This window comes from Meriones unguiculatus, chromosome 11 (assembly GCF_030254825.1).
Source record: "Meriones unguiculatus strain TT.TT164.6M chromosome 11, Bangor_MerUng_6.1, whole genome shotgun sequence".
NCBI lineage: Eukaryota > Metazoa > Chordata > Mammalia > Rodentia > Muridae > Meriones > Meriones unguiculatus.
The window spans coordinates 27909028-27922454 of record NC_083359.1 but is presented as its reverse complement, the minus strand read 5'-3'; the positions used below and the strand labels follow the sequence as shown (position 1 = coordinate 27922454).

Sequence of the window (13427 nt, the reverse complement as noted above, 5' to 3'; positions counted from 1 at the left end):
CTGATGAATGTCACCCAAGGTTCTTCTTTGCCCTCCACCTACAGATGTACACATATGCCTGCATATGGGCATATGACCACATTCACACGCATGTGCCTGCATGTGTGTGCAGCACACACACACACAGACACACACAGGACGAAGAAAATTCTGAGCTCTTTCTAAAGGCAAAATATTGTACCTTCTTAATCATCTTTAAGAAAGAGAGAGAGAGAAACATTGTTTCTCCAGGTATTTGCTTTCTTTGGTGTGTTACATACTTAAAAATTTAGGTCTGAAATAATGGACTTGTTTAGAATAATGCATATTCTATACAGGCAGACGTAAGACAAAGAAATCATCCCTTCAAGAAAATAGAATAAAAAGAAAGATATTGCTTTGTAGGTAAAGTGGTGACTCAATGTTCTGTCTACTTTTTCTCACTCACATTTTGACCTTTCAAAACTTGTTTGAGCTTTTGAATTTATTTCAAAGCAGCAGATGTAATGGGAGACATCGCTTAGTTTTATATACTTACACTGATGTATTCTGAAGATTTCAACTGACTTAGAAGGCAATGTGAATAAATTTTTATGACCTAACCTCATGAGAAAACAAGAAATTCATTCTTATATTTATTTTAAATAGTAATAAAAAATATTGTGTTGCATTTATCCAAATTACATTTTTAAGGAAAAAAATATATAAATTCACTGGATTCCAGGACTTCTTATGGCACATAAAGATTATGCTGAAGAGATTTCTTTAGCTAGTAAATAATGGTATCACATTAGCTGTGAATATATTTCTAGAACCAATTGAATATCATTAAATTAAATGTATGAAAGTAGTACTGTTACTAAACATTTAAGATATTATTAGTGAACATAAGTGTTTGCATTGGAAGCCCTTTACATCACAAAAGATTTTCCCCGTGATTTTAGCCATTGTTAAATTCAGCAATTAGCTTCCTTTATAAACCAATGTATCTATTTATGTAATATGCTAATGAGTGGAATGGATGAAAAGTTACATGTCTGCTAAAGAACAGGATATTCCATTGAATTTCCTTGAGCAGACTACTTTTTTGATTTTGCATTTTTAATAATTTTTTATTTTTTATATTAATTACTGTTTATTTACTTTGTATCCCAGCTTTAGCCCTCTCCTTTATTCCCTCCCAATCCCATCCTCCCTCCCTCATCTCCTCCCTGCCCCTCTCTAAGTCCACTGATAGGAGAGGTTCTCCTCCTCTTCCATCTGACCCTAGCTTATCAGGTCTCATCAGGACTGGCTGCAATATCTTCCTCTGTATCCTAGCTAGGCTGCTCCTCCCAGGGAGGGTGGGAAAGGGAGGTCAAAGAGCCAGCCACTGAGTTCATGTCAGAGACAGTCCCTGTTCCTCTTACTAGGGAACCAACTTGGACACGGAGCTGCCATGGGCTATGAGAGAGCAGGGGTTCTAGGTTATATCCATACATGGTCCTTGGTTGGAGAATCAGTTTCAGAAAAGAACCCTGTGCCCAGATATAGTTGGTCCTTGTGGCGCTCCTGTAATCTCCATGTCTACATTTATCGAGTGAAAAAGAGTGATTACCATCCTCAAAAGCTTGTGGAAATAAAACTGTTTTGTACATAATTCGCAGATGGTAAGCCTTCATAAGACTTGTCCCTTCCTAGTACACAAGCAAATGACAGTTTCTGGTCATGCTGTGTCTTCCTAGGAACACACAACTGTTTGCCAAGGGAACTCTAGCAGAAATCACACACATCACCCTGAAACCAATCGTCTTTGGATTTCATGAGACTTCTCCAAGCAATTTTTCTTCACTCCTGGGAGCCCATTTCCAGATAGGTTCCAAGTAATATCAGAACAACATTGAAATTTAAAGTGCAAACGTAAAATGTTTAAATGTAACATGAATAATCCAGTATTACAGCTGATAGAAAATGAGTTATCATGTTTGGTTACCAACTTTAAATATATATATATGTTAATATCTTATCACTGAAAACAAAATAGTTTTGTCAGAGAAGACTGCTACTTTCCTTAAACTCAACACCTGCATAACAATAAGTTTGTTTTTATTTGATTTGTTTTCAAAATCATGCTGAAAACTCAGAGAGGGAGCCACAGCCTAAGAAAACATCCACCTATGAAGAAAGTAACTGCTACATTTACACATCTTCAGGGTATCCTTGGTTACAGCAGGAGCTGAGGAGTGCTCAGGACAAGGGCTTTAGAGAAACATCTATTCAAGTGCACTCCTTTTATAGATAAGGAATTTTCATTCCAGAGCTGTAACAGCTTCTCCAGGCTGCCCCAATCCAATGGCTACATTATTTAATATTTTCCTGAAGTGAAATGAAATTTAACTTTTTTAACTGAAGATTAAAAATAAAATAAAATTCTGTCATTGCACAGTTAGTTCACTGATTTATTTTAAGATAGCATGTTACTACTTCAAGTACTTAGGAAATTTTAGTATTAATTAAAATAGATTAGTGACTCACATGATCTCAAAAATACAAAGACTGCAGGACTGATGATATTGTAGCTGATTTCCATTCAGTTTTCTCTCTACTTTTAACTTAATTAATAAAAGAAAATCTTATTAACTTCTATTTTTGAATTTTATTTCCTGCCTCTCCCCTCAATATAGTTCACTTCAGTAACAATCCTTTGGTTCCCATCCTGTTTCCTCTTTTCCGCCACTTCTGGTGTCTATCCTGTCTGCCATTTGAATGAGATTTAAGCATCCTCCCTAGGGTCCTCCTAAGCGTTTAACTTCTCTAGGTCTGTAGATTTGACTATGGCTATCTATATTATTGGCTAATATCCACTTATAAGTGAGTGTATGCCATGCCAGTCTTTCTGTTTCTGGGTCACTTCACTCGGGATGATCTTTTCTAGTTCCATCCATTTGCCTGAAATTTTCACGCTTTCCTTGTTTTTATTAGAGGGTCCTCTGAAAGACGCCACCCAAAAGGGGATCTAAGCAGATGCTGAGACTCTTGGCCAAACTTAAGGAGAGCACAGGAAATCCTATGGAAGAAGAGGGGGATGAGGATAGAAGGACATAGAGGGGACAATAGCCCCACAATGAGACTAACAAAGCTAAAAAAAATCTGAGCCCAGGGGGGGCTGCAGAGATTGATGCAACAACCAAGGCCCATGCATGAAAAGGACCTAAACCCCCTGCTCAGATGTAGCCAATTGGCAGCTCAGTCTCCCTGTGGAAACCCAAGTAAGGGCAACAGCGGCTGCCTCTGTCATGAACTCAGTTGACTGCTCTTTGATCACTTGTCCCTGGTGATGTGTCTTTACAAGGACACAGAGAAAAAGGATCCAGGCAGTCCTGATGAGACTTGACAAGCCATGGGCAGATGGCAAAAGAGATCTCACACTTTCAGTGGACTAGGGGAAGGGATGGGGGGAGAACAAGGGAGGGTGGAACTGGGAGAAGTTGAGGGAGTCATCTTCAATTATAATATATAATGACTAAATTGTGAAAAAAAATTAAAATGAAAAAACCCAATCATTTGGTCTCTTAAGTTTCTTTAACAATTCAAGTTAACCTTAAGTTGGAAAATTTGATTTGAATTCAGATACTTATTCCACTGGATATATAAATAAATGTATAACTAAATGTTGCGCTTGAATTGATATCTACTAATGAAGTTGAAATAAGTAGAGATGGTAGGTTAGGTCAACATATGTGCTAGCTCATAGAGAACAGTAATATATAGTAGAGGCTGATGTGCAAGCTTTGAAGAGTAAGAGTAAATAGCAGATAACTGTAGACAGCAAGCAATGAGCATAAACTTTAACCAAGGACTATTATTTCTAAATTGGGGCCTGGGTATAACAAATGATGAATATAAAGACATATTTAAGAGTATAGGCTTTTAAAACTTGTGTATTATGTATTTTGTGCAATAAAACTTAAGAAACAAATGTATCTATTAGTATTTTCTTTTTCTGTTTACGGTGGCAAAATAACAGACAAAATCAATTTGATTAAAGAAGGGTTCATTTGGGTTCAGAATTAGAAAGTTTGATCCATTTTTTAATTGTTTATTAATTACACTTTATTCATTTTGTATCCCCTCTGTGGTTCCCTCCCTCCTCCCTTCCCAATCCCTCCCTTCTTCACCTCTCTGCACACATGCCTCTCCCCAAGTCCACTGATAGGTGAGGTCTTCTTTTCCTTCCTTCTGATCCTAAGCTATTAGGTCTTATCAGGAGTGGCTGCATTGTCTTCTTCTGTGGCCTGGTAATGCTGCTTCCCCCTGGGGGGGTAATTAAAGAGCAGGCCAATTAGTTCATGTCAGAGACAGTCCCTGTTTCTATTACAATGGAACCCACTTGGACACTGAACTGCCATGGGCCACATCTGTGCAGGGGTTCTAGGTTATCTCCATGCATGGTCTTTGGTTGGAGTATCAGTCTCAAGAAAGACCCCTGTGCTCAGATTTTTTGGTTCTGTTGATCTTGTGGAGTTCCTGTCCTCTCCAGATCTTACTGTTTCCCACTTCTTTCATAAAATTCCCTGCACTCTGCCCGAAGGTTGGCCATAAGTCTCAGCATCTGCTTCAATAATCTGCAGGGCTATTAGAGTTTTAAATAAGTGATAGCATTCACTCCCTGTCAGAAAGTAGAGAGTGATGAACAGTGGTGCTCTCTTCAGTTCCTTCTTTTTTTTTTTTTTTTTTTTTTAATTTGGTCCAGGACCCTACATTACAGATGATGGTACTCATATTTTGCCCTTCTCACTTCAGGTAACTCTGAGTTTGAGCTCAAAAAGTAAGTGAAGAATAAAAAGGAATTAAATAATGACTAAGCTGAAATTTTTAACAGAAGTTATGCGGGTGCTTCATGACAAGTGTTTCAAATGCATTGTGAACAGAAATGCCCTGTGAACAGCCATGCGGAAAGCTCTGTGGATAGTAGAGATACAATAATTTTCTCTTTAGTTCATTGTGAAGGCTCTTAGATCCTAAGAATTTAACTTCCTCTATGGAAACCATTTGTTCATTTTGTTTTTCATCTCAGAGTGAGAACATGGGAGAACCAAGTTCTGCTTGATTGACACACATACAAAAAAAAAAAAAAAAAACATAGAGAGAATTTGATGGCCAAATTATATGAGAACTAATAATATGAGGACAAAGAATCAATTACTGGTTTAAGCTAGAAGACTGAGAAAATACATCAATTAATTCTGTATTACTTATGTTAATTGATGAAACAGATATAGGTTTTATCAAAGCAATTGCCAAATTTGGTGGCCTGAAGGGTTAGGGATTGAAGATAAAAATCTCTATATAAAACTAGGCACTAATTATGTTCTCACAGGGAAATAGAATTGAAGGAAAGAACTTGATAGGATTTTAATAATAGTTGTGATGGTCATAGTAACTGTTGTGAACTTTTTTTTTCTTTACCAAGGCAGAACCCATTAAACATTTGTACTAGGCTTTCTTTCCATGTGGATGCTGGGGATTCAAATTCATGTTCCTTTGATTTTCCACCAAGCATTCTTACCCACCAAATCATCTCCCAATGTCTCATGTTCTTATAGTAAATAGACTATCCAATAGGTGTTAAACAGGGAATCCATAGTTTTGCTCTGGGCAGTCCTATGACAAGGATTATGCTGATGATGCTGATTTCAGATGTACTGAGAAAATCATATGAATAAGAAGGGGAGAAGCAGTTTTGGAAACTTGAGTGACCAGGATCTAAAGGTATCAAAGAAGGCTCCATATTGCTCTGGGGTGAACACCAGTAAAAAAAAACAAGCAAACAAAAACAACAACAAAAAAAAAAAAAAAAAAAAAAAAACAAACCAAAAAAACAATAAGGAGAATCAGGCATTTGTTTAAGATATATAGGCACAGAAAAGACATTTTGGATGGGACCTGTGAGAAGATGGTAAGCTTTGTGAGTGTTTGATCCACAGGACTTCCATGTTGAAAAGGAGAGAACCAACTCCCATGTGCTAAATTTACCACAACATGCACAATGTAGCACATGCACACACACATACACACAGAGAGAAATTAGTAAGTGGAATGTACTTTCAAAAAATGTAGATGACTATCCCATTTGCCCCACAGGCCCCTGTGGAAACTGATATCCCAGTCAAGGACCACGCATGGAGAAGACCTAAAACTCCTGCTCAGATGTGGCCCATAGACTCAGTCTCCATGTAGGTTCCCTAGTAAAGAGAACAGGGGCTGTCTCTGGCATGAACTTAGTGGCCGGCTCTCTGATCACCAGCCTCTGGGTGGGTTGCAGCCTTTCCAGGCCACAGAGGAAGAGAATACAGTCAGTCCTGATGAGGTCTGATAGGCTAGGGTCAGAGGGAAAGGGAGGAGGACCTCTCCTATCAGTGGACTTGAGGAGGGGCATGGGAGAAGAAGAGGGAGGGAGGGTGGAATTGGGAGGGCTGAGGAAGAGGGCTACAGCTGGGACACAAAGTGAATAAACTGTAATTAATAAAAAATAAATTTAAAAATAAGCAAAATCATTTCAGGCATATATTAACAGGTAAATTTCGTGACAAGCTGAGAAACTACAGAAAACAATGCTGAAAGTGGCATAATGCTGGGATTTCAAGTATTAGAGAGAATAGTGTTAGTTTGAATGAATTTGTTTCATTCTTGATGTATGCTGGGCTTTGCATATCAAGGGCTCACAGCACCAGCAGGGGAGCAAATTAGTGTAATAAGTAGTGTCTGGGAGCAGACTCATGAAATTTATACCCTGTACATGCATTAGATCCTCACAAAAAAATGAAACCCTCAAGTCACTGACCAAGATATCAGCATCACTGGTAACTGTAGCTAGTACCATGATTTGGGGAATCGATACAGCCATTTGCACAGAGTGAATTCTGGACCATGCTGTGTGTTCAAGACATTCTGTTGCTTTTTGTTTAATTTGCAAGGCACACCTTAGAGGAGAGAGGCCGACAGCAGAGACATGCCTTAATAAGCTGCCGACATAGTCCAGATAAGAACAGACAAATTTGTGAACTAGGACAGTGGCAATGGCAACAGAAAGGAGGACAGTTACACAAGAGATTTCAGAGGCACAAGTGCCTTCATGAATCATTAGGTGTGGGAGGCAGTGACATGACTCTGAGTGTTCATGCCTGCCTCATGGGGGCCACAGTGTTGCTGCAGCCAGATAATGAACCATTAAGAAGAGATGGAGTTTGAAAGGAGGATTCTTAGATCAGGATTCATGATGATGTAGTGACAAAATCGAAGATACTTACTAAGTGCTACACTAATCTATCACCCAGAAAAATATTGTCCTCAAGGGATGGCACACAGATACTGATAGTAAATAAGATGATTCAAGAAAGTAAATGCAAGAAGTATGAAGAAGTAATGGCTTAATGGGAGAGGAATTCTTCCCTTTACAAAGTTCTCTACCTTTTCTTATAAAAAGGAGGGATATAAGCTTTGGTGCTAATTGTAGTACATTCTACTTTTTCTTCCTCTCTTTCAACATACTAATTTTGGAGATCACAAATATATATATATATTCATAAATATATACATATAATATTTATTTATTAGTTATGCTTTATAGGAACTTCTATTCATAGTAATTGATCCTGACCGCTACTTTTGCTAATTAAAAAAAGACATTCATTTCGCTAAAAATACAGAAAGCTAATTTAAAGAAAAATAATACTGAGCATACGGTTTCAAATTCAGCCATGATGAGCCAGAAACCACTCTGCTCTGTCCTCCCACACGGTTTTCCAGCATTCTAAAAATGAACAACCATCATTAAAGTAGTACACAGAACTCACCTCCAAAAACATGGGTGTCACCAGATCTTGGAATACTCTGGGCATTTTTTATGTTAGTTTGATATCAACAAAAACATATTGGGGTTTGATATCAGTCACCTTTCTCCTAATAATTAAATTAATCTCTTCCTCTAACCAAAATTATAGATAACCCACTGGCATTACAGAAGGTTTTGACATTCCATTCTGTGTTGTCTACATCTGTCTATCACTCTCTTCAGCCTGAACTGTCAGCCTTTCACCAATTATTTTATCCTGGATTTTATTAATTACACTTTATTCCTTTTGTATCCCCCCATAAGCTCCTCCCTCCTCCCCTCCTGGTCCCACCCTCCCCCCGTTTCTGCATGCATGCCTCTCCCCAAGTCCACTGATAGGGGAGGTCCTCCTCTCCTTCTTTCTGATCTTTTTTTTTTTTTTTTTGTTCTTCTCAATGCAGTTTATTCAGGAACCTTGAACAATCTTCTCACCCTGGGGAAAGCCAGCCCACAGCTTAAAATAGCCTCTGGGTAGCCAACCCCAGCGTGCCTCGTGGGCAATGCAGATAGGTCCACATACATGGAAGCAAGCCAGATCCTCAGCCTTAGCCAAATGTGGAATTGTTCGTGACAGAGAGCACGCACCATCAGGAAGGTGGAAGGCGGAAACCAGCTCCATCTTTAAGGCATAGCATTCTGCAGCTCTCTACAGTTCCCCCTTTTTGTTTTAGTTGCATCAGGCAAGAGTAGAGGTCTGATCTCTGATATTAGAAATAAATTGGGACTTTGTACCAATGTTCATTTAGGTGTCATCCACCCAAAGAGCATCAGACCAATCAAATTGTTTCAAGAATCAAGCTGTGTTTTTGGTACTTATGCTAGTTTTCAGTTCAGGTGTTATTGTCAATGAAACTGTTGAAATCAAAAGACATAGAAAAAGCAAAAAGGAAGAACAAGGAGTAGGAAAAATTGTAAATGCTAAATGTAGCCACCCATCATTAAATGAAGTTATTGTGTCAAACTTAGCATTTTTCTTCCTTGTGATTTCCTCAGAGAGATTAATGTTCTTACGGAACCGTGGCAATTCTTTCCGTGTGTAAAGAGATTAGATAATTCTCTCTGGTACCTGTATCTTAACAAATGCAAAATCCATGTGACATTGAGAGTTGGGGGTTATTCTAGGAGTTTATGATGCAAAATCAGCCTTCCTGTATTGCCGTTTGTGCTAAACTCCCTCTGGAACAAAATGACTAAACAAAATGTGTGCTAGTCATGAGTTTGTGGATGCTGTTTTAGGGTGCTGATACAAATATAGAAATGTGAATATACAGCAGAACTTAATCCCAGTTTCTCTTTCTGGAAGAGATAACAACTGGAGATTATTTTTATATTACTTTTATAGAAGGAAGGCTTTAGTTCAAAGGTAGTCTTGGTATTTTTTTTTCTGCCTGAACCAAATGAAAAGCAACGTTCTAGTACATGATGATCAGGATTCCTGTGAATGGAGGAACAGAAGGCCACCTTTCTATGCATTGCTTTGACCTTTGTGCTTACTCAACTAAAACAAAAGATGCTTTAGAGGAAACAGGTAGGTGATGAAAGCCAGGCAAGGACCAGCTGCTTCTTGAGTTTTGAGAAGAGTATGGATTGCTGAGTTCTGAATTTCAGTTTTGTTTAGTTCCTGAATCTATTCATCTCTGAGCAACAGATAAGGCACCTTCCGAATTACTCAGTACAAAAAAATTTTTACAGGTACCATTGGAAATCTGATCAACACTTAGGCACATAATTCATGGTTTGCCTTAATATCGATAGCAAGTAAGGAGAGAACATAATGTCCATGTCTGAAATGGGGACATATTTAACTTGGTATAACAACATTGAGTTAATGGAATGCTCTGCACATAGTATGCATTCAGCTTTTCAGAGTTCAAGCAACCTTCACATATGAAATGTTCATCTAAAAATACACCAAATTTGTTCCCATGGAAAAATTTCAACCAATAAAATACCATCTATATTAATTACTTTTATATTACTTTGCTAAGACACTATGGCAAAAGTATCTTATCAAAGAGTTTACTAGGAGGTTACAGTTTTAGAGGGAGAGTCCATGGGCATTATGTTTGGGATTGAGGAAGTTGGCAGGCAGACATTACACTGGAATAGTAACTGAGCACTTGAATGTCGATATGCTATCTATCACGAGGCAGAGCTAACCGGAATGCTGCAGGCTTTTGAAATCTGAAAGCCTGACCACATGGCACACCTTGCATTAGTTAGGGTTACTATTGTTTTGATGAAACACACACACACACAAAACAAACAAACAAACAAAACCTATTTATTGAGAAGAAAGGCTTTATTTGGCTTGCATACACTTCTGTTGAAGGAAGCTAAGGCAAGATATCAATCTAGGCTAGAACCTGGAGGCAGGGGTGGACAAGCCATGGAGGAATGCTACTTATTGGCTTTTTCCTCATGACTTGCTCAGCTTGCTTTTGTACAGCACACTGGACCGCCAGCTCACTGACGGTACTGACTTTATTGGCTGGAGCCTCCCAAATATATTGTTATTGCAAAAATGCCCTACAGTCTTGCTTATAGCCCAAACTTATTGAAACATTTTCTCAGTTAAGACTCCTTCCTCTCACATGGCTTTAGCTTGTGTCAAGTTGACATAAAACTAACTGTCCAGATCTAAACATACTAAGCAAAAGAGAGGTCCCTAACTAAAATGTTCAATCCCCATCCTGAAAGGCAAAGAGGATGGACATCAGAAGAAAAAGGAAACAGGAAACAACCTAGGAACCTGCTACAGAGGACCTCTGAAAGCCAGAAGAAGAAGACAGGAAATAACCTCGGAACCTGCCACAGAGGGCAGCCTCTGCCATGCAGACTGTGAAAGCAGATGCTGAACCTGATGGCCAACTGACAGGCAGAGTGAATGGAATTTTATGTAAGAAGTGGGAAATAGTAAGAGCTGGAGAGGACAGGAACTCCACAAGGAGAGCAACAGAACAAGAAAATTTGAACACAGGGAACTTCCCAGAGACTCATACTCCAACCAAGGGCTATTCATGGAGATAACCTAGAACCCTGACAATGCAGACACTTCTGATGAGAACTGATAGACTAAGATCAGAAAGAAGGAGAGGAGGACCTCCCCTATCAGTGGACTTGGGGAGGGGCGTACATGCAGAAAGAGGGGGGGGGAGAGGGTGGGACCGGGAGGGGAGGAGGGAGGAGCTTATGGGGGGATACAAAATGAATAAAGTGTAATTAATAAAAGTTAAATAAAAAATTTAAAAAAAATTTAAAAAAACCCTAACTGTCCAGGACATATTTCTTCCAACCAGTGTGCACCTTCTGATTTCTTAAGCAGTTCATCCAACTGGGGACTAATTATTCAAACATGAGTCTATGGTGACCACTCTCATTCAGACCCCCCTCGCATTAAAAGTCAGGAGACTTCATATAAAGATATTGTATTTCATCTTATCTCAATAATTTAATATTAAGTGGCTTCGTGCCCTTAATAAGTGTCACACTAATTTAATATATAATATGTATATATACTTATGTGCATATGTACATATATGTATACATGCGTTCATATATATTCATACATATTATATACAATACACATACTCTCAGTGAGTAATACTTTTAATAAATACGAAATATTTGAGAAAGTGGTCCTGTGAGAATTTCAGATAATGTCACAGTAGCTATAGCTCATGACTGATGGAGTTGTGACTTAAGACAAGTCTACACAATATGTAAAGATTGTTATCTAATTTCAGTTTTGGAGCCAGTATAAAATTATTAAATTGAGGAGTGATTTGGAGACACAAAATACACTTGCACACAGCCATTGTGATGGTGACGTAGATAGGGAAAGTGGATTTAAAAAAAAAATCCTTTAAATGTAGAGCAATTAGCATTTGTAGGCTATGGAGGAGGATTCAAGTTTTGTGTTTTGTTTACTTCTTTTTGTTTGTTTGTTTTATGATGGCACCTTTGACAGGATAACCTCTGTACATCAGTACAAACCACAATCCCAATACTAGCTGCGTTGCACAAACTGGATGGGGAAGGAAATAAAAAAAGAAGAGTAATCACAAAGTTGAGTGGGAAGGAATAAAATTATGGTGAGGGTGGGAGTCAAGAAGGGTGGATACGTTAAAAAATGCATTGCATGAAGTCCTCAGGTACTTAATAAAAGCATTTGTAATATTGTAATTATTGAAAATATTGCAATTGCAATATGTTAAGAATCATACTCTCTAAAAGGAAGAAATTAATTTGCACCTAATAAATATGTCCTTTTCACAAATTATTGCAATTCATTTGAGAAGTTAGTGCATAAATTAATAAACAAATTTAAATTCAATTTGCCTTAAATTAGTAGAGTACATGTATATTTAGCTTTCTATTAGAATTCCCGGTATCATTTTGTCTAGGAAATTTATCTGCTCCGAGATCTTTCTGACTGTCATTTACAGATGTGCATCAAACAACTTTGCCAACTTTGTGTGTGAATTAAAATGCTCTTCAAGAGCATCTTACCAGAAGTTGTCTTCACTACTTCAGTGGTATTCCTCAATCCAACAAATGAAAACTGATAGAGCCTCCAAGATCTCGTGTCACCCACTTCAACAGAACTGCGCTTCCACTGATAAACAATTTCTTCACGTGGATAACCATCTACCATGAGATGAAAGCTCACATTAACTATGAAAGTGAATGGCTGGCCACAGGTAGCAACCGTCTTCTTTTAACAAGTTGTAAATACTATGGGAGAACAGAACTGAAAGTCATATGGGAACCCTGGAGTTGCCCGGTGAAATTTGCCTTGCAGAAAATTAACAGAATTTATATCATAATCCTGCTGCTAAAGACTGAAAATAACACAGTCAAAACTGACTTTGAAAAATCACTTTTAATTGATTGGGATGTAAACAACAAGCGAGGTTCTAGATGTTGTATCCATACATTTGTCATCTGAGATAAGATTCAAAAGTGTCTAGAGCAAAATGAAAATTATTAGATACGTAAGACAGTACTTCATTCTGAATAGTTGCCAATAGTTCATGATTTTGAGCTTCATTTAGGAATAGAAAACAACAAGAAAGATGCGATAAAGAAGTTTCTCCAGTAACTATCCTATATCATGACTATTTATGTTATCAGATATCAACTTGTTCAGTCTCTTGTTTTTTTGCTGTATAGGTCTGGCTTTTGGGAATAAGGAATTGTTAAATAAGTAGCTCATGCTGACCTTGCGTTCATTACCTCTTATATCTGCCTGATTACTAAGATTACAGGGATTGTATGTGGCAGACATTAAAGAAGAGAAAAATATAGTATTATATCAGGATGCAATTTAGACTCAGATTTTTGTTTGTTTTGTTTTTTGAGACAAGTTTTCTCTGTTTAGCCTTGGCTATCCTGGACTCACTTTGTAGGCCTGGCTGGCTTCAACCTCACAGAGATTCACTGGCCTCTGTCTCCCAGAGTGCTGTGATTATGGGCATGTGCCACCACACCTAGCTCTGGACTCTGTTTTAAGATACATAGAAATTCAAAATTAAAGCCAGTATGAACAAATACCAAAGGGAACCCACAAAAA

The 13427-nt window shown here is 38.1% G+C and overlaps 1 protein-coding gene across 3 annotated transcripts in view; it reads right to left on the bottom strand.

Moving 5' to 3' along the window:
* Nucleotides 1–13427, bottom strand: part of Gabrg2 (gamma-aminobutyric acid type A receptor subunit gamma2) — a 101896-nt gene that overhangs the window by 48545 nt on the left and 39924 nt on the right. For all 3 annotated transcript variants that reach the window (XM_060363844.1, XM_060363845.1, XM_060363846.1), the window contains one exon: nt 12365–12502. In XM_060363844.1, the coding sequence (XP_060219827.1) occupies nt 12365–12502 (138 nt within the window). The remainder of the gene's footprint in view (nt 1–12364; nt 12503–13427) is intronic.